Source organism: Fusarium coffeatum, assembly GCF_003316985.1.
Source record: "Fusarium coffeatum strain FIESC_28 chromosome Unknown BRIP53273_contig_202, whole genome shotgun sequence".
Lineage (NCBI taxonomy): Eukaryota > Fungi > Ascomycota > Sordariomycetes > Hypocreales > Nectriaceae > Fusarium > Fusarium coffeatum.
Window position 1 is genome coordinate 50,284 of NW_022157995.1, and position 25,034 is coordinate 75,317.

The window sequence follows — 25,034 nt, forward strand, 5'->3', positions numbered from 1 at the left end:
AGTGAGCCTCAGGCCGACAGCCAGGAACAAGAAGATTAGCTTCCAAGTCAGCTGTGTTGGTAGGCCGGTAGTAGGTAGTAATAGAGCCGGTCCAGTTCAGGCCAGACCAGACCAGTCAAGTAATGTATCGTACGTAGGTAGGAAATAATAATGCAAGGTAATAATGCCCAAATGAGCAAAGAGGCGCGCCAGGGAGGGAGAGAAAAAGGCCAGACCACCAGGTAGGGGAATGAGGTGGAGGAGGGTCGGTGGGTGGGTGGAGTGTTCTGTAGATTTGAGAAGGGATAATTATGAAGAGGAAGAGAAGAGAATAAAGATTCGTATATTAAAGAATAAAAATGAATGAATGAGAAGCCGTGAGTAAATGGCAAGAGCGGAGGGAGGGGATAAAGAAGAATGAGAAGGAGCAAAGGTGATCAAAAAAGGTACATGAAGAAAGGAAGGTAGGTGTTGATGGACAACAGCCTACCTGCCTACTCTACCTACTAACTTACTAACCTAGTACCTACTTACCTAGTACCTATAGGTAGACTAGTAGGTTATGGATGGGTGTAAGTAAGAATTGGTGGAAGAATTGAATGACAAGAGTGAAGTAGAGAGTGAATCAATGCAATACCTTGAGCAGTGATTTACTGCTTCGATTGATGGATCAATCAATCAATGAATCAATCATCCAGTGTTTAGAGTTAGGTATTCATTGAACCCTTCACCAATGTGCTGTACCTACGATACATCCATTGATACCTACAGTCAGTGTCTAGGTAGGTAAGGTACCTGTATGAATAGAAACGACTGATGGTCAATTCATAAAGAGAAACCTACTAGGTAAGTCTTGAACGTCAATGCACAAGGCAATCAATCCATTGCACAAACATAAAATTAGCCGGCCTAGTCAGGACGCGGCTAGACTTGAAAGCCACAAAGCGGCAACCGACGACGGACAACGGCGAGCCAGTCATGTCACAGATTAATGCATATCTTCCCGTAGTTCAGTTCAGTTCAGGGGACAGCAGAGAGCACAGCAGTAGCCACTACCTGGGGAAGGAGGCTCTGGGGGGGAGGAGCAATTCCCATCCATCAGATCCATCAGACCAAGGACCAAGGGGGGGACTGGGCTAACCAAGAACTTACCTATCGACCCAACCTTCAAGTCCCAGGGGTGACTGGGTCCATCGATTGCCCAAAGGGGGTCAAGGTTGGAATTGGCTGCTCCGATAGTTTAATGACCCTGACAAGGATTATGTCGATTCTTTGTACGGTCCATCTACGGTAAGGTACTATGGTATCCGTAGAGGACAGGACAGGACAGTTGCAGGTGTATCAGATGGATATGATCTACTTGAAAGTTTCGGTAAATTTCATCTGAAGGATAATACTGTTTCCATCAATAGAAGTCTCGCGTCATCTTGAAACATAGTGGAAGCTTGAGTCTTGTTCCGTGAAGGAGTGAAATGTGAATGCGAATGTTACAAGGAGACCAAGACGAGCGTACCCTTGCAAATGCATACCAAATACTGTACCAAATACCACACTGTCCAATCCGATCCCGTCCCGTCCTTTGGCTCCTTGTCTCTGTCTGTCAATCAGGATTGGATCTACCGTGACTATGCCAATGCCAATTCCATTACCACGCGAGCTCTGGAGTTCTCCAGACACATAATATACGGATAGGGGTAATTGGTCAAGCATCAGGCTGACTGGGTTAGTGCAGATAATTAATGTAATTAGTATAATTGAATCGTAAGGTGATATGGATGCAAACAGAGGTCATCCAAGCCGGTTAGTACCTTGAATAGGTATAGTTGGCTTGGAGTTGGGCACAAGATTAAAGTGCAATCAATAACTCAAATCAAATCAACTTGATGCTTGAAGGGAACCACTCAGCTTGACTCTATCAGGTATCTACTCTCAATAGAATTGGTGTATTTATTTACCTCTAGGTACCCGACCTCTATGGAAGGTAGGTACTGTATTTGGACCCCTATAATGAATGCAAATGTGGTGGTGGGGTTCCTTATACGCGCTAAAGCCTAAAGCATGGACCTAAACTACTAACGTATGTGCGTATCTCCACTGCCCGCTCAAAGAGTCAATTCGCCCGCGTCGCTTGAAACGCTCAAGCCTTTGACAGCTACGGAATTACTTTTGTTTTACCGTTGTATCAAAAAGCAATTCCTCAATGCAGATATGATTTCATTTTCATCTTCTTTTTGTTTATCTCTCATACTTGTATCACCTACCTACCTAGACAAGGCAATATTACGTTTATACATACGGATACAGTACAGGTAGATACGGACATCCTTCCATCCATCCGCTGCACAAGACAAAAACAAGGTAAGGGAAGGGAAGGGAAGAAAGAGCCCGGTGAGTCGATTCGTATTCTTCCCCTTGCTGCATTGGATTGGAACCCCCCTAGTCGTTGTGAAACATCAACATGGGCCTCGCTGTATAGTTTATATGTACGGATAGTCTTGAAGCATTTCTCATCTCACTCCCAAACACAATCGCCTTCAGGCAGATGGAGATGGGAACATGTTCATGTTCATGTTCATGTTCATGTTCTATTTTGGGAAGAGTCTCAGGCGCTTCGTAAACGCGCCACCCGCTCCATGTTTTCTATATCCATAAGGTAATTACTGTAGATACCTACCTAAGTATCTATATACATCCATGTGTGCACGTATGTATGCAAAATGCCTTCCTCTCAGCGAGCTTACCGGTCTTCTCTATGTAAACGTCGGTCTGATAGTCGCATTCATTTACTGTTAGTGGTTCCATCTCTGATCCCACCACGTCCCACGATGCTACCGTACGCCTTGACCCGCTTACAGTACCAGAGCATCCGTACGGTACTTGGCCAGCAAAGGCCTCGCCTATTATTCTAGGCCTGGCCTGGCCTAGTTTGGCTGTGGTTGTGGTTGTTCCATCAGGATATTTTGTTCACCCATGTTTCCCAGTCGATCTAGCCCTTAGTCTTTCAAGTGGATCGACTTCCTTTGTGATCATGTCGTATATCTGTCACTCAGATCAATAGATGCCATGACAAAGCATTGTCAGCGAGCTTAGCGAGTGACTGAGTGATCAATGTAAATCTTAAAAGTTTCAACCATCAAGTGTCCGTGCTGATCGTGGATAAGGATGTATGTAAATACGGATACAGTTCAAAGGCAATCATGTCTAGGTATGGATGAATCTAAGCACCTACCATTAGGCCAAATACCACTACTTCTTCTGGTTCACAAGCCACCTATAGGTCTAAGAGCAAGGGCTCTTGAGTGCCTCTCAAGCCGTGGTGTCGTACAAACACTCTGATGTCTTTGTCGCCCAACTGGAATCGTATGACACAAAATTCGATGTACATTCTGACTTGATCCTATGCAACTCCCGCTCCATCATTCATAAACACATGGTACCAATTAAGCCTATTTCTAGGCACAAACCTCTCATAGTTCATCCTTGGCCTGAGCGGCATTGCCACCGTTGCCTTCCTTACCGCCATCTTGGAGACCCCTCTTGACCATGGAGCTGATAATCTCATAGACAACTTGGGCAGCAGCCAGGGCTGTCTCCTCGCCCCCATTCTGGTACGCAGGAGATACCTCAACGACATCAGCGCCAACGAGGTTCAAGCCCTCAAGGCCACGGAGGATGCGGATGAACTCGCGAGTAGACCAACCGCCAGGCTCAGGGGTACCTGTGCCAGGCGCAAAGGCAGGGTCGAGAACGTCAATGTCCACGGAAAGATAGACGGGGTTCTCCGTACCTAGGACCTTAAGGATGCCGTCGATGATCCCCTTGGTACCAAGGTCATCAATGTCGTCAGCTGTGAAGCGGACCCAGCCCTGTGACGAATCGTCTTCGTGGTCGGAGAAGTCAGTGCCTGTGAGACGAGTCCGCAGACCGGCATGGACAGAGCGCTCAGAAGATGAGTTGGAGAGCAAGCCTTCTTGGTTGGCCATCCAGAACATTGAGCCATGGTTAAAGTGAGTAGCCCCCCACCATGAGGGATAGGCAGCTGGGTTCCATGTATCAAGGTGAGCTGTGACGAATATGTTAGTGGCCAGGTTCTCTGAACCAAGTCTGCATAAAGGCTCCTTTCGTCAATATCGACTTGGGGACTTACCATCAAAGTGCAGAACCTGAACTGGCTTCCCGTGAATCTCGTTCAGCGCCCTTAAAGCAGGAAGAGCCAAGGAATGGTCACCGCCCAACGTTACAAGTCGAGGCTTTGGAGCCAGCGCCGACACAGTCCTCCGCCGACCAAGCTGCTTGAACGCCTGAGTCATCTGCTCACGGGCAATGCCGTTGTCGATTGGCGTGACAGAAACATCGCCACAGTCAACAATTTTAGCCCAGTTCTGGTACGGGTTAACACCTGCCCGAGGATTGAAGCCGCGCATCGATGTTTGACGGGCAGACGCTGAGCGGATTGCTCGGGGTCCAAAGCGAGCACCTGGACGATAGCTCACGGCTGTGTCGAAGGGAACACCGACTATAGCAATGTCGAAGGGCTCAGTGGGCTCAGTGAGACACTTAACATGGCTGAGGTGGGCAAACGTGTTGATACCAGCAAAGGGCCACTAAGATAGGTCATGTCAGTATACATTTCATGGGAAGCTTCTCTCCTTAGAAGCTCTCACATACCTCGTAACCCCATTTCGCCTCGAGCTCATCGAGTTCTTCCTTGGTCCACTCCTTATCATCATGCTCATGAGCACAAGCCGCTGCCAACCCCGCCAACGAGAGGAGGTTCAATAGCTTCATGATGACCGACGTATCAGTTGCAATCTGCAAGTGTTTGGGCTCGACACCGTTAAGAGAAGAACAAGAAGGAGATGAACGAAAGGAAATAAAAGAGAAACAAGAGGGAAAGAGGAAGACAGGAATGTCTATTATAGGGACCTAAATGCCCTCCACCTCGCCGGCCGGCTGCCATCCGGCCCCACGAGTCAAGGCCTATCACGATATCATATTGTACTGTATGTCTTTGTTCCGATCTATGTAAAGAAAGCCTCAAAAGAAGCCTTGATGGAATCTAATTGGTCAATCAACTAAACGATCATCAGAAAAATGTCATGAAAACACCCCGCAGTTGGCTAATAACGTCTTCTTCCCCGCCTGGAAGGCCCTGAGCTCTCTTGAGGTTGGAGGCCATTTGCCTGATTTAGGCATAGAATCGCAGATAAAGGCTCGATGCACTCATCTTTGGGCTTAGAGAAACTGTCCGGAGAATGGGTCCTGTCACTTTGGAACTAGGTTGAGATAGGAAAGTTGGAGCGACAACTCACCTCGCCTGATGTTCTCGGCAGTTAACGTTAAGTTATAAACAAGATGCCCCCCAAAACAATGGAGGTCTCGTACTCAGTTGTCTACCTAGATGCCATGCCTTGACAGCAACGCTTTACCCATCAGTTGACCGGTAGATGTGAGTCTCTGCAACCCAAATTCCCAACACCAACGATCAACTATAATACCCAAAGAAGCACGGCTGGTATTCATCCCTACGTCATTCTAGTGCTGGCTCAGGAACCGAACAGACTTGCAGTCTTTGTGTGGTTTTCTTGAAAGTCAATATAGCTCATTCGGGCCATAGGTAGAGATAAATGCAGAAGTTTCTATAACGTAGTATGAATCAAGGCAAGATATTGATGTAAATTGCACCCCAATCGCCAAACTGTCCTATCAAAGCATTCCCGCCCGGATGTATGAATAGTCATCCTCTCCATCAGCTCCCGCGTCGTCTCTCACACCCTTCTTAACCGCAACGTCTCGGGAGAATCAGAAGATCAGAGGATAAGCTTGCCAGATGTCGTCCGTAAAAGCTTATGAGCTTCGCTGACCAGAGCCGGTTCGTCATCAAAAGAGGCTCCGGCTGCCGACTAGGGCTACACTCAGTGTCTCAGCAGCTCCTTGGTCCAAATTGCCTTCTCGATCGTCCGTCATTCTTTCGTGAAAGACCCCTTTCCTCCCGAGTTACGTTGCGTCATCTAGTCCCGTCAAGAATAGGACTGCCTATCTCTGCGAAATCTCCCATGTCCCTTTCATCCGCTCTGATCATCCCGACATTGTCTCGCTGTGCCTTCACCAAGAGTTCTATTTGTGCACCTCCACTTTGGCATATCCTTGGTTGACAACCATTCCCACAGGCAAGTGCAAGAGAATGGTGTCCTGGTGCGGCTGCGGCCGACCTCTGTCTGTTTATAGGACGAGGCACTTGTGCGACTTCTTCTTTGGTGCGGGGGGTTCGAGAGCAGCCACAATAGCCTGCATACCAAGTCAGAAAAAAAAAAATCCAAAAGCCTTTCTAGATCACAATGAGTTCCACGAATGACAACATACCTCGTCAAACACATCCTTAAGTTTGTACTGGGTAAGGGCGCTGCACTCGACATACTTGACCGCACCTAGGTCTTTGGCCATTCGCTCACCATCCTCTCGTCGTACCGGCTGCATCTTTTGCTTCGACAACTTTTCACGGACACTAGGATCGTCTCTTAAATCGACCTGAGTGCCAACGATCAAGCAGGGAACTCCGGGGCAGTGGTGGCGGACTTCGGGAAACCATTTCTCGCGAACGTTTTCGAACGAAGCAGGAGAGGTGACGGAGAAGCAGACAAGGAAGACATCGGTTTGAGGATATGACAGAGGTCGCAGTCGGTCATAATCTTCTTGACCGGCTGTATCGAATAGTCCGAGAGTGTATGGCTCATCACCGATCCTAAAGCCAGTCAGCAAGCCTTCTTGACCGGTTACGTTTTTCCATTAGGAACATGCGCATGTGGTTTGTATCACAAACGACTCAACATGCCATCGCTAATTTGGGTCGAGAAGGATTTCGTAGAAAAGGACGTCCAACACAGGTGGGGGTGCGGTGTGGGGGGCTGGCGTCGATCTGACGGGTGTGCAGGTAGACTCACATAACAGTGACAGCGTAATTGTCGAACACGGTCGGGACATATTCAGAGGGGAATTTGTTTGTTGTATAGCTGATGAGAAGACAAGTCTTTCCAACAGCACCGTCACCAACGACGACGCACCTGTTTTAGGGGGTAGATGGATTAGCTCTTTGGACAAACAGGCAAACTGCGAGAGAGGGACGAGACAATATGCAGATGCGATGCGCAGGTATGCTCAGGGCGTTGTGTTTTCCAAGGCGATCTCGGTAAGGAGATAAACCAAAGTAAAGCACAACGCAACCCAGCACAGCGACATGAGCCCATGCATCCAAACGTACTTGATGGTAGCGACAACCGCCATTGTTCCTCTCAAAGACTCCTGAGTAGGAGCTCGACTCTGTCAGAGCGAAATGCAAGCGGTCGAGAGTAGTAAAGCTTTATTGGCGGGCGGTTGCGCGCGACTACGGTAAGAGAGCGGGGGGGTAGCGAAGCGGAGAAAGTCGAGTCGGTGTCGGTGTCGGTGTCGGTGTCGATGTCAGTGTCGGGGTTGCGAGATGGAGGACAAGGCGATACCGAGAGACTGCTGCTGGCGCTTTATTGTTCTGATGTCGGACGTAGGTGGTCGAAGTCAAGATTGTGGTGGATGCGGCTTGCGGTAAGTAAGTACCTAGGTAGATTGGCTGGCGGCGGATTGCTATGGAGTTGCGTTGCGTTGGTTTTGGTTTTGGTTCGGTTTGGCCTGGCTCGATTTGGCCTTGGAAGCTGATGCAGCAAATGGGTGGAGGCGGAGAGTGAGGAAGGAGGAGGCTGTGGTCGACGGGAGTTTTGGACCTGCAACAAGACGAGAGGAGGTACGGTTATTTGATTCGTTGCGCGCCCAGCAATCGGGTAGCAAAAGAGAGAGGGAGGAAAAGAGATACAGGCAGAAGTAAAAAGAGAGAGGGAGAGAGCCCAGGAGAGAGAGAGAGGCACAGGCCCTGGACAGGTAGTGGTAACGGCAGTAACTAGTACCTACTGTACAGTAGGAGAGGCAGTCGGGTGGTACTGGCAATAGCAGAGAACTGGTGGACCTTAGGTACCTACCTAGTAGATAGGTATGGAGGTACAGTAGGTACTACCTACCATGGATGAAAGCTAAGGTACTAAGGTAAGCAAATGAAAGCTGCACCGACAGCTGAACTATCTAGGTACTAAGCTAGGTACTCTAAGAGATACCGTTACAGAGGCAAGCCAGGCAGAAAACTAAGTCCAAGAAGGACCAAGTATCTAGGTACCTAGACTAGTAGTCTACCTAGAAGTACTACTAACTTACGGATAAGAGGTAGTAGCTGGAGGTAAATGATGGACCACTACGGATACCTACCTACCTAGGTATGGAGGTAGACAATGGCAGGGACCAGCGCTACCAGTCCAGTGCCAGGGCCAATCTACAGGCAGGTTGGCGTCAGAAGAATTGTCCTCTAAGACTTAGGGTACGGAAATAAAGTAGCATAAATGCTAGCCTAAGCCGGTATAAGATGACCAAATTATTTCGTCTTTTATGCTCTTGACGGCCAATTCTTCTGACATCCTGACGGACAGGGCAAAGCAGAGCCCGTTAAACAGGGGATGGGTATTTCGGGGAGGGGAGGTTCCATGGATCAGCACTTTGCCTGAGTTCCATATTTGACTAACCTCCATAGTACTAAGGTAGTAGGCAGGACAGGAGGTCCAGGAGAAAAGATGCCCAGAGGAAAAGATGCCCAGAGGAAAAGATGCCCAGAGGAAAAGATGCAAACCGTTAGTAGGTACTAACCTAGGTACCACCACGGGCAGAGTGAGTATAGTTTACAACAAGACGTGCCGACGGGACAGTTGTATTCTATAAACCAGGACTTGGTAATATGAATCAAAACAATGTCGACCTCCGAGAGCATGGAGATAGAAACATCAGGTAACCGGACTGTTTGGTTGACTACCTGGTAGGTACCTATCTAGGTTCCTTGGCTAGGTGACAATGCCAGCTACTAATAATGCCTGTCTGTTCTTTCCCTTCCAGGTATCTAATAGGTATTTATCGCTTGTTTGCCGACGAGCCTTTAGGGATCCAAGACAGGAGCAAGGGTTCAAAGCCGACCTGATGAATTTGTAGGTGCTGTTTTATAATTCGGGGGCATTGGATCTAAAGCAGAGGCATACATGGATCGATGGAAGTAAATAATGGCATGGAGCCCACCTAGTAGCCCGGTTCCATCCATTGGAAGCCTGACCTGAGGCCCAGGGGCAGAGTGACTGTTTATAGTGCGGCAGTGCCCTAAAGTGTCTGCTTTTCAGGGCTTCTTAGCGTCAGGTCAGTCCCGTCCCTATGTGCAGTGACGATCATCCATATCACTATAATTATCACTTCACTCCTTGAGGTTGTTTGTTGTTAGGGATTGCTTATCTTTTGTTGAGCTGCTTCACTATCGTTTCATACCTAGGTACTAGGTAGGTAGTCAAAAGACTCGTCCCGTCCCGTCTGGCTTCGCATGGTATGAGCTGCATGCAGTGAGGTCTAAGGTTCGACCTGGTCTTGACATCCAGAGGTCTGTCCGCCTGTCTGTGTCTGTCTGCATCCTTTGGGAATGCGCTTTGATGCAAATTGTGAATCCCGCGTGACCACGGCGTAGTCTATGATGGCAGACGGATCTGTATGCCATGTGTTTCGTCTTGAGGACCGGCTTTCTTTTGACCATCTAGTGAGTCTATAACTCTAGTACAGAACCTGTCCTTTGTACGGGCTCTTGTCCAACACATTCAGTTGGAAACATTGTTTCGCTCGCTGCTTGTGCTTCTCAAGACAAACAGCCCAGCCCAGCCCAGCCCACGTCTAGACCTGTAAGAAACAAAAAATCGGTGACTGGGGGTCCAAATGTCGGGATCAGTTATCCTTGCACCCGCTCGCTAGTAAGGACCCTAATCCACACTCAAGCTTCAGCCCAGGGATATTGCTTCTATCAACGAGTCTTTGCTCGAGTTTATGCAGCCGAGATCAGCCTCGGAATCTTGTTACATTGTACGGATACGTATCCGTACAGTACTCATGAATTTTCAGTGCAAGGCTGTCCCAATTGACAGCTGTCAAATTTCTCTTCTGAACTGTTGATTCGTCTTAAGCAAGGTATAGTACTGTACCTAGGAAGAATTAATAGGACGGATCTCACCTGCATATGATATGACATGATATCATAATGATCAGACGCGGTTCTGTTATCAAGTTCAAAAACAAAATATTTGAAGAGAAACTGCATTACATTTGGTGCGGTAAACTGCAGTTTTCTTGAATATTGGAGACCGAACAATCAGCTTCCCGGTTCAATCCTGCTTCTCTGGTGTCAATACTGATTCCGGCATATTCATTGTTCACCTTGTTCGAAATTGGCTTATCAGAGCCTCTCCCACGTACTACGTATGCTCCAAGACTGTGCATACAGATGCGCTAAGCAGTCATCGGCGTACCTCTCGGCGAACTCTTGTCTGACCCGTTGCTGTTGGTGGTGAATAAGGTAGGTAACTAACATCCAATGCGAAAAATGCACCATGATACATCGTGACGCCACACACACTTGGATTCCTTTCATCTATCAGCTAATCTAGAATCATCTGGATTCTATCCATAACACACAGAACAATAAGTGAGTTGACAATGCTATTGACCCTATGACTTGAAAGACTATCGGGGCAATGACAACTAGAAACCGATGGTCAACCCAGAGTATCTTATCTAATCACCCATTACCTAGAACTTAGAAGAGATCCTCTAATTCGGTATACCTTGAGCTAAATCGACTAGCGTCCCCAGAAACGTTGAAGCATATCTCTAGGACGAATACCTTGTTTTGTCCGCAACGTTGAATCAACTGAGCTAGTTTCCTCCTGCCCGTAGATGACCACAGTCATCAATAGCTCAAAGACGTTCTGCATCTTCGGCCAACATGTTGAAGTCACAAGTCGACGCTAAACCTCAAAGGGAGAATTGACCTGTCATCCATCCATCGCCGGGGCACGAAAGGTCCGTAACCCGAAGAGTTGAGTGGGTACAGAGAAAGAAAGAAGGCGGCTATATGTTTAGTAAAGATTTGGTTATAACCCAGCGCTTCCGCTCTGCCTTGTGCTGTTTCGATGGACACTCTCGTTGAGACTCTGGCCAACTGAGCGCTGTTCGTTGGGTCGAATCTTGGCCATGAGGCTGCTCAAATGGACTCAGAAAGACAGGCCACCAGTCCTGCTCAAAGTGAGATCCTCGGTCAGCCTCATTGTTACCACTTGTTCCTTTGCCATCTTCACTGTAAGTAACATGGTGTTCTCGGGCGCCACACTCACGCTGATTTCATCTGACAGGACATCTTTCTCTATGGTGTCATTGTTCCCATTCTTCCTTTCTCCTTTGAGGAACGAGTTGGAATTCCTCCGGGCAGAGTGCAGTATTGGGTTTCAATAGCATTGGCCGTGTTTGGTGCTGCCCTCTTGGCGAGTTCTCGTAAGTTGATCCTGTACCTCGAAACGACGATATCATGACTGATGGCGATAATGTCAGCTGTTTGGGGTTATTTGGCCGACAGAATCCATAATCGCAAGATCCCCATGCTCATAGGTCTGGTCGTTCTATGCGGAGCTACCATCTTCTTGTGCCTTGGTCGGTCTCTTGCCCTTTTCATGATTGGCCGCGCTTTGCAAGGTATTTCTGCGGCATTGACCTGGACTGTTGGTCTTGCGTTGGTTGTTGACACTGTTGACAAGGAGAATGTCGGTAAAGCTATGGGTTGGATCAGCACTGCTTGCAGTCTCGGCATCTTGGTGGCACCTCTACTGGGCGGTGTCGTCTATGGCAAAGGCGGTTACTATTCCGTTTTTGCTATGTGTTTCGGTCTGCTTGCTGTAGACATTGCCCTTCGTCTTGTCATCATTGAGGTCAAGACTGCCAAAATTTGGTTTGACAGGGCGGAAACTGCGGCGTCAGCAGATCCGGAGGGCATTGTGGGTGGTCAGAATGAATCGAGAGCCGACAAGAGCGAAGACAGCCCCGTTCAAACAACTGAATATCAGGACAAGCGCTCACCTGTCAAGACTCTAGTCAACCTTTTGAAGCAGCCTCGATTCTTGGCTGCTCTCTGGGGAACGTTTGTCCAGGCACTCATCAACACCGCGCTCGAAAGTACGCTTCCCCTTCTCACGCATGAGATCTTCGGATGGGACTCAATAGGGGCCGGACTGATCTTTCTGCCTTTGATTCTGCCGTCCTTTCTTGGTCCTGTGGTTGGTATGATAGGCGATCGGTATGGACCTAAATGGCTCGCTTCTTTTGGCTTTCTCTTTGCAACTCCCTTTGTTACATGCCTAATGTTTGTCGATGAAAACACGATCCAGAACAAGATCTTACTGTGTGGCCTCCTTACCGGCGTAGGTATTACTATGGCCTGCATCTTCGGTCCGTTGATGGCCGAGATCACTTGGTCTGTTCAGGGCGATGACGACACAGGCGGAGGACAGATTGCCCAGGCGTACGGTCTGTACAACATGGCATATTCGGGGGGCTCTTTGGTAGGACCTATCATGGGCGGAATGGTCAAGGATAGTTCCGGATGGGGGACGGTAGGCTGGAGTTTGGGTATAGTTGTGTTTGTATCAGGCATTCCCACGATTTTGTATACGGGTGGACCTCTCAACCACAGTTTCAAGATTCCCTGTAGAGGTAAAAGGAATGGGGTTTCAGTTGAGAATAATTCTTTATGAAGAGGAAAAACAAGGTTACAGTTATTGGTGATATTTCCGCTCAACGGAGGTAGGTAGGTACCGTAGGTGGTATAGGTAGGTACTAAATTAACCGATGGAGCTAGACCTAAATTGTATAGATGCTATTTAGGTATCTCTAATGGCATCCCACCTCATGTTTAAACTACCTACCTACATCTACCCTCCATCAAGAAATCTCGAAGAAGTCTTTTTTCTCAGGAAGAACTGATTCAGACTGCTTTGCTAATGACTGAGGTTTACACGGCGAGATATATCCAGGACGCAGACACCCTCTTGAACCCATCCAACAACATGGAGCAACAACATATTGACCAGCTCCTCGAGCGCTATCTCAGCCTTCTGGACGAGTACACTCAACTACGCCAAAGGCTTTCTCAAATTCAGTCTGTTGTCTACCAAAACATCGCTCGAGCGAATTTCTCCGGTGAGAGAGGCATGAGATACGGCCAGGACCATTACGACGAAAGAATGCAGGCGACACGGCTTCTTTCTATCAATCAGGATGATAGTCCAAGTCCAGATTTCTCAATCTACAATTTTATTGACGAAGATGAAGAGGAGGAGCTAGAAAAGGACGGGTCAGAAACGGGAGAGAAGAAACCAAAAGAAAAAAAGCGGAACAGAAACAAGAACCCTTTGCACTGGTTTGGCTTATTTGCGCCCATGCCTCTTCGCACCGCTCAGGCACAATCTGCTCAAGCAGTAGAGGAGATTATCCCCAGGCTAGTCTCTGTCAACGCTGAAATGCTTGAGACTGAGATTGAGGTGCGGCGGGCTCGAAAACGCCGCGCCAAAGCAGAGGCAGCAGAGAAAAGGATAGACCGAGTTTCCACCGACACTCAACCGCAGGGTACAGAAACAAAATAGGATGAAGCCATGAGAGGCCTCATTATTCTATTCTAGATGCGCCCACAGGTTGTTCAGACTCTCGGCCAGAGTCGGATGAGCATATACGGCTGCCTCCAAATCCCACCACTTCAGATTACCCATCATAGCAGTCTGCACAATCGACATAATTTCACCTCCTTCGAGTCCCAAGCATGTGTAACCCAGGATTTCGCCGGTTTTGGCATCCACAATAGCCTTCATCATGCCGCGTGGCTCTGCTGTTTCCAACGCCCTTGCGACAAAGTTCATGGGCATTTTGGCAGTTCTGACCTCTCTCTTAGTATTGGCAAGATCGCGAGCGTGGAGTCCGACATGGCCAAGTTGTGGATCGGTGTACATAACGTAGGGTGTTAACACTCTCGATACCGAAGACTGCGCCGTAGGCATAGCAGGAGTCGTGGATGCCATGGTCTCCGGCAGTAGGTTTGTGCGAATGATACGAGAATCATCGTACGACATGTGTGTGAATGCAGCGCCGCCGTGACAGTCGCCCAAGGCGTAGACGTCTGGGACCGAAGTTTGCAACTTGTCATCCACTATGATATGCCCTTTGGTCGTCGTTTTGATACCAACCTCGAGAAGATTCAGTCGATCGGTATTGGGCACCCGCCCCGTTGCCAACAAAACATGGGATCCAGTAACGTCAGTCTGGCCAGTTGTGGTGTGGATGCTGACCTCGAAAGCATTGTTCGAGTTCTTGATGGCTGAGATCGAGTTGACTGTACTCGACAAGTGTACCGTGAGACCATCCTGTTTAAGGATATCCAAAAGACACTCGGCCACATCAGGGTCTTCATGTGGTACGAGTTGTTTCGCCCTCTGAATGACCGTCACTTCAGAGCCCAGGCGACGAAAGAGCTGCCCAAACTCAAGGCCGATATACCCGCCGCCTAGCACCACGAGATGTTGCGGTACTTCGTCGAGCTCCATTATCGACGTTGAGTCGAGGACTCGTGACGGCTCGACATCGTCTAACCCTGGTATAACCGGCCGCGATGATCTCTCACCGACGTTGACGAATATCCGGTCGGCGCTGACCTCCTTCTCACCCCCTTCATTCAACACAACTCTAAGGCTTTTATCTCCAACAAAGCTTGCTTCTCCCATAAGAACATCCACCCCTGCTGCCTTCAAACCCCTGACACTACCCGAGTTCCATTGCTCGACGATTGCGCGCTTGCGTTGCCTCACGCGAGCCATGTCAATCTCAAAACTGTCATTTCCTGCGCGTACGCCATAATCCTTACCTCGCTTGGCCATGAACGCTGCTCGTCCGGATGCAATCATGGTTTTCGTAGGTGTGCATCCGACGTTGACACAGGTCCCACCCAGTGCTGTGCGCTCAATTACAGCTGTCTTGTGGCCCGCATTGGCGAATGCTTTGGCAACAGGATTGCCACTTTGGCCAGAGCCAAGGACAATAGCGTCATAATGTGTGACCATTGTATGAAGCGGTTGACGTTGAATGGTCCTCGAAGTGTGAGTGAGATGTGAAGACAAGGTGAGGAGACGAATCATGAGTGGGAATTAGCTTGACTAGAGACAACTGACAAGAGTCGGGGGCCGGAGGTCTCTTATACCTCAAGCCACTCTTCAGCCATTTATCTAGATGGGGTAGTGCTTACGTTTGTACAACCGGTGGTGAAATACACTTTGGGTGATAATGTCCTTATACCAAGCGTCTCAGGCTATCGGTCAACCTTTCTGCTACCCCTCACAAGACTGTGACTGTGACATTCACTTTGACCAACAAGCTTCACCAAATACGCTGACCAAGTGCAGGCGCTGCGTAATAAGAGATGAATAAGCTGCTTACATGGCATCGCCGATGGCGCCTCGTATTGGATTGTCTATATGTGGTCAAAAAGCAAGAGCGTTCATAAAACCAATTGTATGTTACAAAACCCAGTATCAAATATAAAATCATTCTTTTCACAACATCGGCTCTTCGCCTTGAATACTATCCCCATCATCAGCGTTATCACCTCGCAAAAGCCCGCTTCTTTCGCCACCACCGTTGTCGTCTGGCGTCCTATCCGCTACGCCAGTCTCATGGCCAACGCCAGTCGATGCCAAACCCATAGTACGCCGTGTCTCCTCAGCACCATTGAGGACGTACCAGACGTCCTTCTTCGTCAGTAAGCCCTGAAGTACGCCACGATCGCTGAATAGGAGGTAGCGCAAGCCAAGTTTCTGGAAGTAAGTAGCGACAAGATGAAGGCTTGTATGCGATGGCAGTGTGAGAGGCGTTTGGTCCATCCATGGGCGAAGATCAAGTGTCGTCCGGGGGTCAGCCATGGGCTGGTGGGAGAAGAAGGCTTCTGTCTCTAGGGGGAGCGAACGGGGTGCTTGCGTGGAGGCTGAGAGATTATAAGCAAGCTCGGCACGGGAGATATAACCAAGAAGAATAGCTTCTCGAGGGTCTGATATAACTGGGAAACCACGGTATGGGTGCATCTCGAGTATAATCGTAAGCGACGAGATGGTATGGCCCGTTGCAGTAAGAACGACGAGGTCCTCGATGCGAGTCATGACTTGAGCAGCCGGAATATCGGGGATGGCGTCGTTATTCTCGCTGTTGTCAAGGAAAGGATACTCGTTGAAATGAATCCACGATTCATAGATACCACGGCGTGAGAAAGCATCGCCCACCCATTTTGATATCATAACAGCAATCATGATAGGGAGAACATAAGTAAGAGCGCCAGTGAGCTCGAACATGATGACCACGATGGAGACGGTTAGACGAGTGACGCCAGCTAGAGATGCTGCTGCGCCGACGATAGCATATGTCCCTGGTGTCACACAAGGAATATCAGGCTCGCATGAGCCGAAGAGAAAGAAGCCCGGATGGTTGGTAACCCAAATCTCCATGACAATACCCACGGCACGACCAGTCAAGGCACCAATAGCCATTGAAGGCAGAATGATACCAGCAGGGATTTGTAAGCCAAACGTCACAGCAGCGAGGAAGAAGCCCAAGACTGAAGCAAAGACGAGAAGAACAATGGTTTTGGCTGAAGCGGCGCCTGTTCTACAGAGGCCAATAGGGTCGTCGAGAACTTGTGAGCACTCAGAAAAGAGATTAGAAACGAGCTCAGTCGTTTGGAGCTTCATGTAGAAGTTGGGATAGTTTATAAGGGCAGTGAAGAACGCCACGATGAGAACTTGGACGAATGGACCAGGGATCCATCGGTTTGATTTCTTCCAGCGAGCGATGGCCATATTCAGTTTGATGAAGAGGCCGCCATGAATGCCCTTGTAATACTGTCAGCTAGACGAACCTATCGAGAGATGGCATCTAACTTACCCCTAGAACACCAAGAATGGCGTAAGGCAATAGTTCAAAACCATGCCATCCAATGCTGTAGTGAACCTGATACAAGACAAGTTTGCCAGATCTAAAGGGGTCGAAAGCTTGAAGAACGACAGCAGCAGTCATGGCACAGACGAAGCTCTGCCACATAGTCTTGTCGGGGAAGTAGTAAGACAGAGTCTTTTGAGGGTTAGTATCGACATTTTTGAGACTGTATGAGCGCCACTCACTTCAAGACTGAACAGCACGCCACCAATGGGTGAGCCAAAGGCCACTGAGACACCCGAAGCGGCAGCGGCTGAGAGGACCTCGCGTTTCCGTGCTACAAATGTCAGTTGATAGTTGACGCCTCTGAGAACATGCCCTACCTTCATTGTCGTTGATGTTTCGAAACAATTTCGTAAACACGTTTGCACAACAACAAGCGACGTGAATCAGAGGGCCTTCTTTTCCCAACCACATGCCCGATGCCACAGCAAGAGACTGCGAGTCTGTAAGTAACAACCGTGTGATGGACATAGCTCGAACTTACAAGGCCAAGCGATTTGGTCACAAGAGTCCAGATTCCAAGGAACCGTCGGATGACGAAGCCTCCGAGAACAGTTTTGATCTCAGGGATACCACTATGCTTAGCGTAGATGGCATATTCCTGGACCAGCACGGCAGCAACGTAAGCAAACAGCATCTTTGGGCAGCTGTTAGTTATGACTTGGACGAAGGGTGAACGGGTCAGGGCATAACTTAACATACCGCGAGAGAAACAAAAAACAGATATTCAACAAACCACTTGCCGCCTTTTGAATGAACGCCCAGAGCGTCACCCCAAGACTTCCAGCCATCGCACTTGGAACCCTGGTCATAGCCATAACAGCAAAAGGCCTTGTTAAGGTAGAAATGGCCGCCTTCTGGGCCACTGGAACAGTATCCTTCCTTCAAGTCCCCAAGCCAATCGGTCGTAACGTTGATTCCTGCAGCGACAGCTCCCACAAGCATTCCTGTCAAAAGCAGAATGATCCAGACTTGGCTAGCATCGATGAGCCGCCGCACAGGACCTATAACCCCGGATGCGCTGGAGTAGAGCATACGCAGCCTCTGGCGCTCTTTTGTGTATTCAAAAATCCAGTCGATGGCAGTGAGATCCTCGTATCCGACTCGACGTCCCGGCCCTTCGACGTACCAGTCGTGCGGCGCTCCATCTTTGGTAGCTTCGTTGAAGATGACAGGTTCGGCGCGCGGGGAAGCGTTGGAGCCAGAGAAGACAGCAGGTGAAGCTCCTCTCGAAGAAGCGTTTGATCGCGAACCCGTGATGGCGGAGAGGAGTCGAGAAGGAGCAGACCACAGTGAGGGACCTTGTCTTCGCTTGAAAGTCATGGGCGCACTCAAGTTGCCTTGCAAAGGGTCGTCGCCTAGAACATGGTCTCTATCTCTAGCTCTTCCACGGCCGCTATCGTTGCTGGGTCTGACATGGTCATTCTCATTTTCGTTTTCGTTGTCATGAAGAAAGTCAAGCTCGTCGCGATCATCGGAATTAGGCGTGTGCGACGAGGACGAAGCGGACGTGGATGCGAAGGCGTAAGGGTAGGTATCGTCTCGAGGCGCTCCAGACATGATTCGGCTCATGACATTGTGCGATGGCGACGCTCGCTTTCGACAAATCGAGAGGGAGAGAATTGAGGTATGAGGTTGTGTATACAATGTTGTTGATAAAGTGACAATACAAGTACAAGTACAATATGTACCTACTAATAGATTAGTACTGAGGTAAGGTAATGGAGGACACGCAGTAAGTGGGATTCCAGTGGCTGTTATCCTGTCCTGTCCTGCGGGCGATCTATAGGTGCCTAGGTATAGTACTAAGGTACCTATGGATCCATACCTTAGTAGCCTGTAAGCTTTAATTTTTATTGCCTAAAGCGTCTAATTGATTACCTGGAAGCATCCATCATCGCCTTCATTATTTATATCTGAGACAGGGGAGGCCCCTTCTCTCAGTAATATTTCCTATCATCTATACCTAGGTAGGTAAGTATGGATATCAATTAGACTAATTGTCACGGCTGGCTGGCTAAAACATTGTCTTGCCATCCATGATCTATTTCCGGCAGAATCACTCCATGCTTCTACACCTATTTCAGTAGTACCTACCTACCTACCTACCTACTGGATCTCAATATTTATCTACTATGGATAGCATATTCTGTTCTATCAACAGTAATGGATCTGGATGCTATCATCGTTGGAGGCTTCTAGAATGCCTCGAGGTGTCAATCTAAATTGTGGGCCTCGCAAAGCTGTGCCTATGGAGGTACTACTATTCTAGACTACTAAACCTATCGCAAGTTCGATCCATCAACATGGGACTTATTCTTGACAAACATCGTAGTATACCTACCTCTCTATCCAACCAGTCTTTACTTCCAAGTGCTCGAATGCAATCAGATTGAAAACAGAAAGGGACAAGGAAAAAACACTCATACTCCATCTCATCTCATCTCATCTCATCTCATCTCATCTCATCTCATCTGGGCTAGAGATGACAGACAATACAGCCACAACTACAGCTACAGCTACAGCTTCTCAACTCGCAGACATCAGCCAGATACAATCGCTCCTCAAAACAAAGGATGATACTCAAAGGTTCGTAGGGCTAGCGCTTCTTAAATCTGTCCTCGATGGCTCAGAACAACTACGGCAAGACGAGCAGACTGTACAGAGCTTGTGGTCCAGTCTATCACCAAAGTTTCTTGATCGCCTTTTGAGGACAGGTTCAAACCCTTCAACCAAGAATTCCAACGAGTTGCTTGACTTGGTCGTGTCTGTTTTACACATATTCTCCATTCTGCTTCCAGATCAGGCTCGCTGTGACGCAAAATTCATCGACAGAATCCCTCTACTCGTCAGCGCAGTCCTGTATAGGTACCGCCGCCAAGATACATATACTATAATCAGATACTGACTGTATGCATTAGCTCTCACGATACAACCAAGCTGATACTTCAGCTGCTGCATACCTTGGTCAGTTCTCAACAAGGAGCACAAACATTCGTCAAGATACAGGACTTTAGTCCCCTTACAGAAATTGCACCTAGCCATACACAGGTTCTCGACATCTTCTCTTTTGCCTGGCTTAATTCTACCACACGCGTTCAAAACCACGCTACACTGGCTAGACAAGTCGACGATACAATCCAAAGCCTGATATCATCCTTTACTGGAACTGACGCGGTCACTCTCCTTGAGTTCCTTGGCTACTTTCTCCGCCACGCCAGCTCCGCCGTATGTTACCAGTGACACCTAATAAGCATATCTGCTAATCAATATACTAGTTCCTACCCCAGCAACCAAAGTGGCTCAAGAATGTTGTCAGCTACATTAAGAATCTCGTCACAAGCAGGCCAACACCTGAGGCTCGTGCAGCCTATACCAACGCCACTGCTTCAATACTTCAGGCCTTCCCCAGCGAAGCTCCCAAACTCGTCTTCGCAGACGATAGAAAGGAGGACAAGGCATTTTCTTACCTACTCATCAACCTTCTCCTCATCGACATACGTTCTTCCGCTCCTAGTCTTCTGGAACAGCTAAACAAGCCCGAATATTCCAAGATATCGACACGGCTCACATCTGCTTTCGATGTCATCTCTGTCTTCGTCGGATATCTCGTACAATGTCTTGAAGACGAATCCCTGGAGACTTTCTTCATGTCCCCTGAAAACCTTCTCAAGCTCCGCAAGGGAATCTCGGAGACAATGTCCCTCACGGCCGAATATCTGCGTGACCGATGGGACGCATCAGTTGCTGGAGCGATGGGTTTGCATCCTGACGCTCGTACTAGCACAGCAGACACTTCGACTGGGAAACACCACACACTGGCCTGGGACTCGATGAAAGATAATGCTGATGACGACATGTTTATACTATCTGCTGTACGAGCGTTGGCACTCTGGTTACGAGAGGAAGAGGACGGCACCCTGCGAAAAGAAGCTACAGGATTGATCGATATGTTTATGGACCTCTACAAATCTAGCTCACAAGACAAGCTCGACTTTCGATCTGCTGTGCTTGTCGCACTGGAAGGGCTGACTACATTGCCACAAGGGCGCGAACTTTTTCTTGCCAACCAAGGTTGGGCAATTCTTACTAGCGATCTCGGCTCAGTTCTTCAGCATAGCCGGACACTTCAAGACCAAGACACAGCGCGAGCCACTGAAATTGTTCGCGTCCTGCTTCCCATAGTTGAGCAAGAAACGGGTGGTGTACCTGAGGGTTGGATGGATCTGATTACCGCAGTAGCAGCATGGGACATTCCAGACTCTGGACTCTCACCCCTTTGTCAGGAAGCGATGGTTGCTGCTTTGCAACTCTGCTGCGCTATACTTGTCGAAGCCAACTCGGCCATGCGGCAAAGGTATTGGCACTCCATGGCTGCTATCCATGGCATTGCAGCTCAACTAGACAAGCAGCTCGGAAAGGACGACCCCGAGAGGGAGATGCTAGAGGATGTACTTACTACACTGGCGTCGTTGAGTCAGTAGGGCAATAACCAGATCGGAAAGTCAGATGAGCATCTAACGGGCTTCATGGAAAAGAACATTGGATCATGTGCATGAAAAGGAAGGGACCAGTATTTGTAGCATAACTTGCTCTTCAGGCGGTAAAAGGTGCCGTTCCAGGCCTGTATGCTCGCCCAATCAACCGCCCTAGATGGGTTTGCTTGGCCTAGTTGACATTTATGCACGGTGAAATCATTGAGGTCGAAGAAGTCATTGAATATTACATCGAAGCATATACTCCGCTACTTCGGAAGGACCAATACCATATGGCCACCAAACGCCATTGCAACAAATTGCCATGCCATATACCTTCCAGCCTCCGGACGATCAATGCCAAAAACCAAATGATAAGTCTAATACTCAAAATCGTCATCAACTGAAGGACCTTTGTTCTTTGTCACGCTCTCCTGCTTGCGGTACATTTCAGCGACCTGTCGGCTTGTTGTAGCAGCATCAGCCTTCTTGTCATCACGCACGCGGATAAAGCGTGGGAATCGAAGGCTGATCCCCTTGCTGCCGGAGGGATCAACACCTTCATGGGCACCAGCCTTGTAGCGTGGGCTGAGGGTCAAGTCTGCTGTCTTGACCTCCCAGACATATCGAGGCTCGAACCAAACGTCAGGCTGATGCTGGCCACCAGAGGAGTGCGAGTAAAAGGGCTTGGGCCTGTCAATGGTGATTTCCGAGAGCTGTTTGTGGAGGTCTTCCAAAACCTGCTCGGAAAACCCAGTGCCGATATTGCATACAGTTTCGTATGTTTCCGAATTTGGATTGTAGCAGGCCAAGAGGAATGCACCATACACAGAGGTACGCTTGCCTTTGCCATAGTAAGCACCCAGAACAACAAGGTCCAGGGAATCGCCAACCCCCGAAAGATAGTCCTTCTTGATCTGTGAAAGCAGTTAGCCATTCTACCCTCGACAGCAGATATTATGGACACTCACCTTGAGCCAGTTACGACTTCTCTTGCTGGGTTCGTATCCGCTCTCCGTCCCATCTAACATCTTCACCATGAGGCCTTCGCATGACGCTTTGACACTCTCGTCGAGGAAGACTTGGATCTCGTCCAGCTCCTGGCCGTCCATGTGGGTAGCAAAGGCAAATTCACCCTCTACTGGGTTGAAAGCGGTTTGTAGAAGCTCTCGTCGCTCACGAAGGGCTTTTTCAACAACAGCTTCTCCATTGAGGTACAAGAGATCGAATGCAAACACGCAGACCTTGACTTTGACATCCTCGACCTTGACATCTTTCTTCTTTCGTGTCATGAGCTGCTGGAATGGCAATACCTTCTTTTCGTCAACGTCCCAAGCCACAGTCTCGCAATCTAGAACGAAGCTCTTTGTATCAGGCTTGACCCATGTGTGGAGCTTGGTAAGGATATCAGGGTACTTTTTGGAGAGGTCCTCCGAGTTTCTGGAGAAGATACTAGCAACACCAGCTGCCGCCTCCTTGGCCGCACCCTGACTCGCTTCGTTTAGTTCCTGGGGTGCATCTTTGGCCACATAGTGTATCTGTGCTCTTTCTCCATCGTACTTATACTCGCACGTAAACTTCTGTCCTTCAAACCGATCAAGGACCTCAGTGATAGCCTTAGTCGGTTTGGCTAACATAGGCTTCAGTGGGACACCAGGTCGAAGCTTGCAGTTTTCTCGGAGCTTCATAATGCCATGTTCGAGAATAGCAGGAATGATAACATCGTAACTGGGTAGCTCACTACGTTTTGTCAGCGCATGTTCTTCTCGTTGATCAAAATTTCCTACCTGTAAACCGTTTTGAGGATTGATTCTCCCTTCTCCAAATCAGTGGTACTGGGAGCCTTGCCCCTAGCGTCTGCCTCGTGAGCAACAACAGCTTGAGCCAGAGAAACCAGGACAGTTCTCTCAGCGAGACCAAGTCTCAGCTTCCCTTCCAAGAATCGAATAATAAACTTGGCCTCACTTGGTCCACCCTTGTCCTTGGTAATATCCACTTTGCCGGTGGAATTGGCGTCAGCTGCAGCGAGAAGCTTCTTTATACCGTCAACTTTACGACCTTGGGCGCCGTTGCCGGCAACGGTGGCGATGTTCATCAATCCTTGGTGGACGCCCTTTACAGTCAAAGGCTTGGGCTTGAACATGGTCCGCTGCGTCGATCGACTCTTTACAGCGACCAACCCAAGGTCGCCGATTTCCTTCTGGTCAGCCTTGATCACCTGGAGACTTCGTCCAGTAGTTTCGCCGATAGCTTTCATAATCAATGACTCGCCGATTCCCAGCTCTATGCCCGCATAATCGGGCGCCAGCTTATTGATCATCAGCAGGACGGTGGGCAGCAGGTCGTCAGGTGTCAGACGCATGACCTGACGAAGGAATAAGGAGCAATGCTCCATGATAATCAAACGCTTGGTGGTCATCTCAACAAGAGAGAAGGTTGTACACAACGCGGCATACGGAACAGGGGTACCAGGCTGCCAATCAGGGTAAGGATCTTTGGTTTTCGACTTGAATTTTGTCTGGACCTTCTCACGAGCTTTTGCAGCAACCTCAGGCTTCTCGTCAATGTCTACCTCATCTTCCGCTTCAGCTTCGGAAGCAGATGCGGTCGAGGCTTCTTCTTTGGTGGGCTCGTCGTTCTCTTCGGGGGTAGTTTCCTTGACAGCCTTTGCTTTGGGCCTGGCCTTAGACTTCTTGGGTGACTTCGGTTTTGGTGATGGGCTGGCCGACTTGACTTTACTGGAGGAAGCAGATTCCTTTTTCTTGACGGACTCCTCATTCATCTCTTCATCTTCGTCCTCTTCAACTCGTCTCCGAATTCGTCGTGCTCGCTTGGTGACAGGTCCATCGCTATCGTCATCGACTTCCTCTTTCTTAATTTGGGTCGGTTCGAGTTCAATCTTCTTTGCGCGAGCTCTCTTTTTTGATTCTAACTCCAGTATTAGACTGTGAATGGAACCATTGGAATAATGTCACCTTTATCTGAACCTGGACTTGACTGAACCTTCGGATCAGCCTCCTCCTCTTCTTTCACCTCGTCTTTCTTGGGCTTGGTGCTGAAGGAAAGCTTTGTTTGTTGGACTGGCGCGTTTTTTGCTCCGAAGAATTTTCTGTACAGAATAGTCAATTCTGGTTAGCAATTGAGTTTCGCAGAGTTGCAATGTTCCTCCACACGCACCCAATCGTGCTCTGGCCGGACTTGACATACCCGAGTGTCGCCTGTTTGGGTGCCATTTTGTACGAATTTCCTGGCGCTTTCTGAGATAATAAACACAAATTGCAATAGTTTACAGGTCGGAATATCAATTTTGGGTTGGTCTGGCGAAGGAGAGGGGCAATCGTGAGCCCACGAGTTGAGCTGACACCAAGTAGCATGACGCGCCGGCTAGGCAACCTGTCGCGTTAATTAATGCCTGCTAATCGCGACGATAGGTGCGACCAGGACGCGCAAAATGTCTGCACCACGTGACTTGGTTGCCTAGGAAAGCAGGTGGGTTAAAGAGCCGTGGAGACTTTTGGGGAAGGGTGTCGGAAAGATTAGCATAGTCTACCGTATATTTTAGTGCCGGAATGCTCACGTCATTTTGTCAGCAGCCCTGCCCGGACAGGCAGGGTTCTGTGTCCTGGTTATTTTATA

The 25,034-nt window shown here is 48.8% G+C and overlaps 7 protein-coding genes across 7 annotated transcripts; 2 read left to right on the forward strand and 5 right to left on the reverse strand.

Annotated features, from left to right (window-relative positions):
* Nucleotides 1–3,446: 3,446 nt before the first annotated feature.
* FIESC28_08547 (uncharacterized protein) lies at nt 3,447–4,767 on the reverse strand (the record flags this gene model as incomplete). The annotated part of the gene is made up of 3 exons (XM_031162685.1): nt 3,447–4,042; nt 4,127–4,583; nt 4,648–4,767. 3 exons carry the CDS (start codon nt 4,765–4,767, stop codon nt 3,447–3,449), a joined length of 1,173 nt encoding a protein of 390 aa, XP_031013240.1.
* A 1,434-nt stretch (nt 4,768–6,201) lies between these two features.
* Nucleotides 6,202–7,260, reverse strand: FIESC28_08548 (uncharacterized protein; the record flags this gene model as incomplete). Its single annotated transcript, XM_031162686.1, has 4 exons — nt 6,202–6,267; nt 6,343–6,721; nt 6,921–7,040; nt 7,238–7,260. 4 exons carry the CDS (start codon nt 7,258–7,260, stop codon nt 6,202–6,204), a joined length of 588 nt encoding a protein of 195 aa, XP_031013241.1.
* A 3,840-nt stretch (nt 7,261–11,100) lies between these two features.
* FIESC28_08549 (uncharacterized protein) lies at nt 11,101–13,538 on the forward strand (the record flags this gene model as incomplete). Its single annotated transcript, XM_031162687.1, has 4 exons — nt 11,101–11,205; nt 11,259–11,397; nt 11,455–12,509; nt 12,870–13,538. The coding sequence occupies 4 exons, from the start codon at nt 11,101–11,103 to the stop codon at nt 13,536–13,538; spliced, it is 1,968 nt and encodes a 655-aa protein (XP_031013242.1).
* Nucleotides 13,539–13,565: 27 nt separating this feature from the next.
* FIESC28_08550 (uncharacterized protein) lies at nt 13,566–15,002 on the reverse strand (the record flags this gene model as incomplete). Its single annotated transcript, XM_031162688.1, has 1 exon — nt 13,566–15,002. One exon carries the CDS (start codon nt 15,000–15,002, stop codon nt 13,566–13,568), a length of 1,437 nt encoding a protein of 478 aa, XP_031013243.1.
* Nucleotides 15,003–15,491: 489 nt separating this feature from the next.
* FIESC28_08551 (uncharacterized protein) lies at nt 15,492–18,483 on the reverse strand (the record flags this gene model as incomplete). The annotated part of the gene is made up of 6 exons (XM_031162689.1): nt 15,492–16,817; nt 16,870–17,055; nt 17,106–17,197; nt 17,244–17,358; nt 17,408–17,560; nt 17,626–18,483. The coding sequence occupies 6 exons, from the start codon at nt 18,481–18,483 to the stop codon at nt 15,492–15,494; spliced, it is 2,730 nt and encodes a 909-aa protein (XP_031013244.1).
* A 925-nt stretch (nt 18,484–19,408) lies between these two features.
* FIESC28_08552 (uncharacterized protein) lies at nt 19,409–21,407 on the forward strand (the record flags this gene model as incomplete). Its single annotated transcript, XM_031162690.1, has 3 exons — nt 19,409–19,791; nt 19,845–20,151; nt 20,202–21,407. The coding sequence occupies 3 exons, from the start codon at nt 19,409–19,411 to the stop codon at nt 21,405–21,407; spliced, it is 1,896 nt and encodes a 631-aa protein (XP_031013245.1).
* Nucleotides 21,408–21,778: 371 nt separating this feature from the next.
* On the reverse strand, nt 21,779–24,631 carry FIESC28_08553 (uncharacterized protein; the record flags this gene model as incomplete). The annotated part of the gene is made up of 5 exons (XM_031162691.1): nt 21,779–22,315; nt 22,370–23,138; nt 23,186–24,326; nt 24,386–24,507; nt 24,576–24,631. The coding sequence occupies 5 exons, from the start codon at nt 24,629–24,631 to the stop codon at nt 21,779–21,781; spliced, it is 2,625 nt and encodes an 874-aa protein (XP_031013246.1).
* Nucleotides 24,632–25,034: the final 403 nt, after the last annotated feature.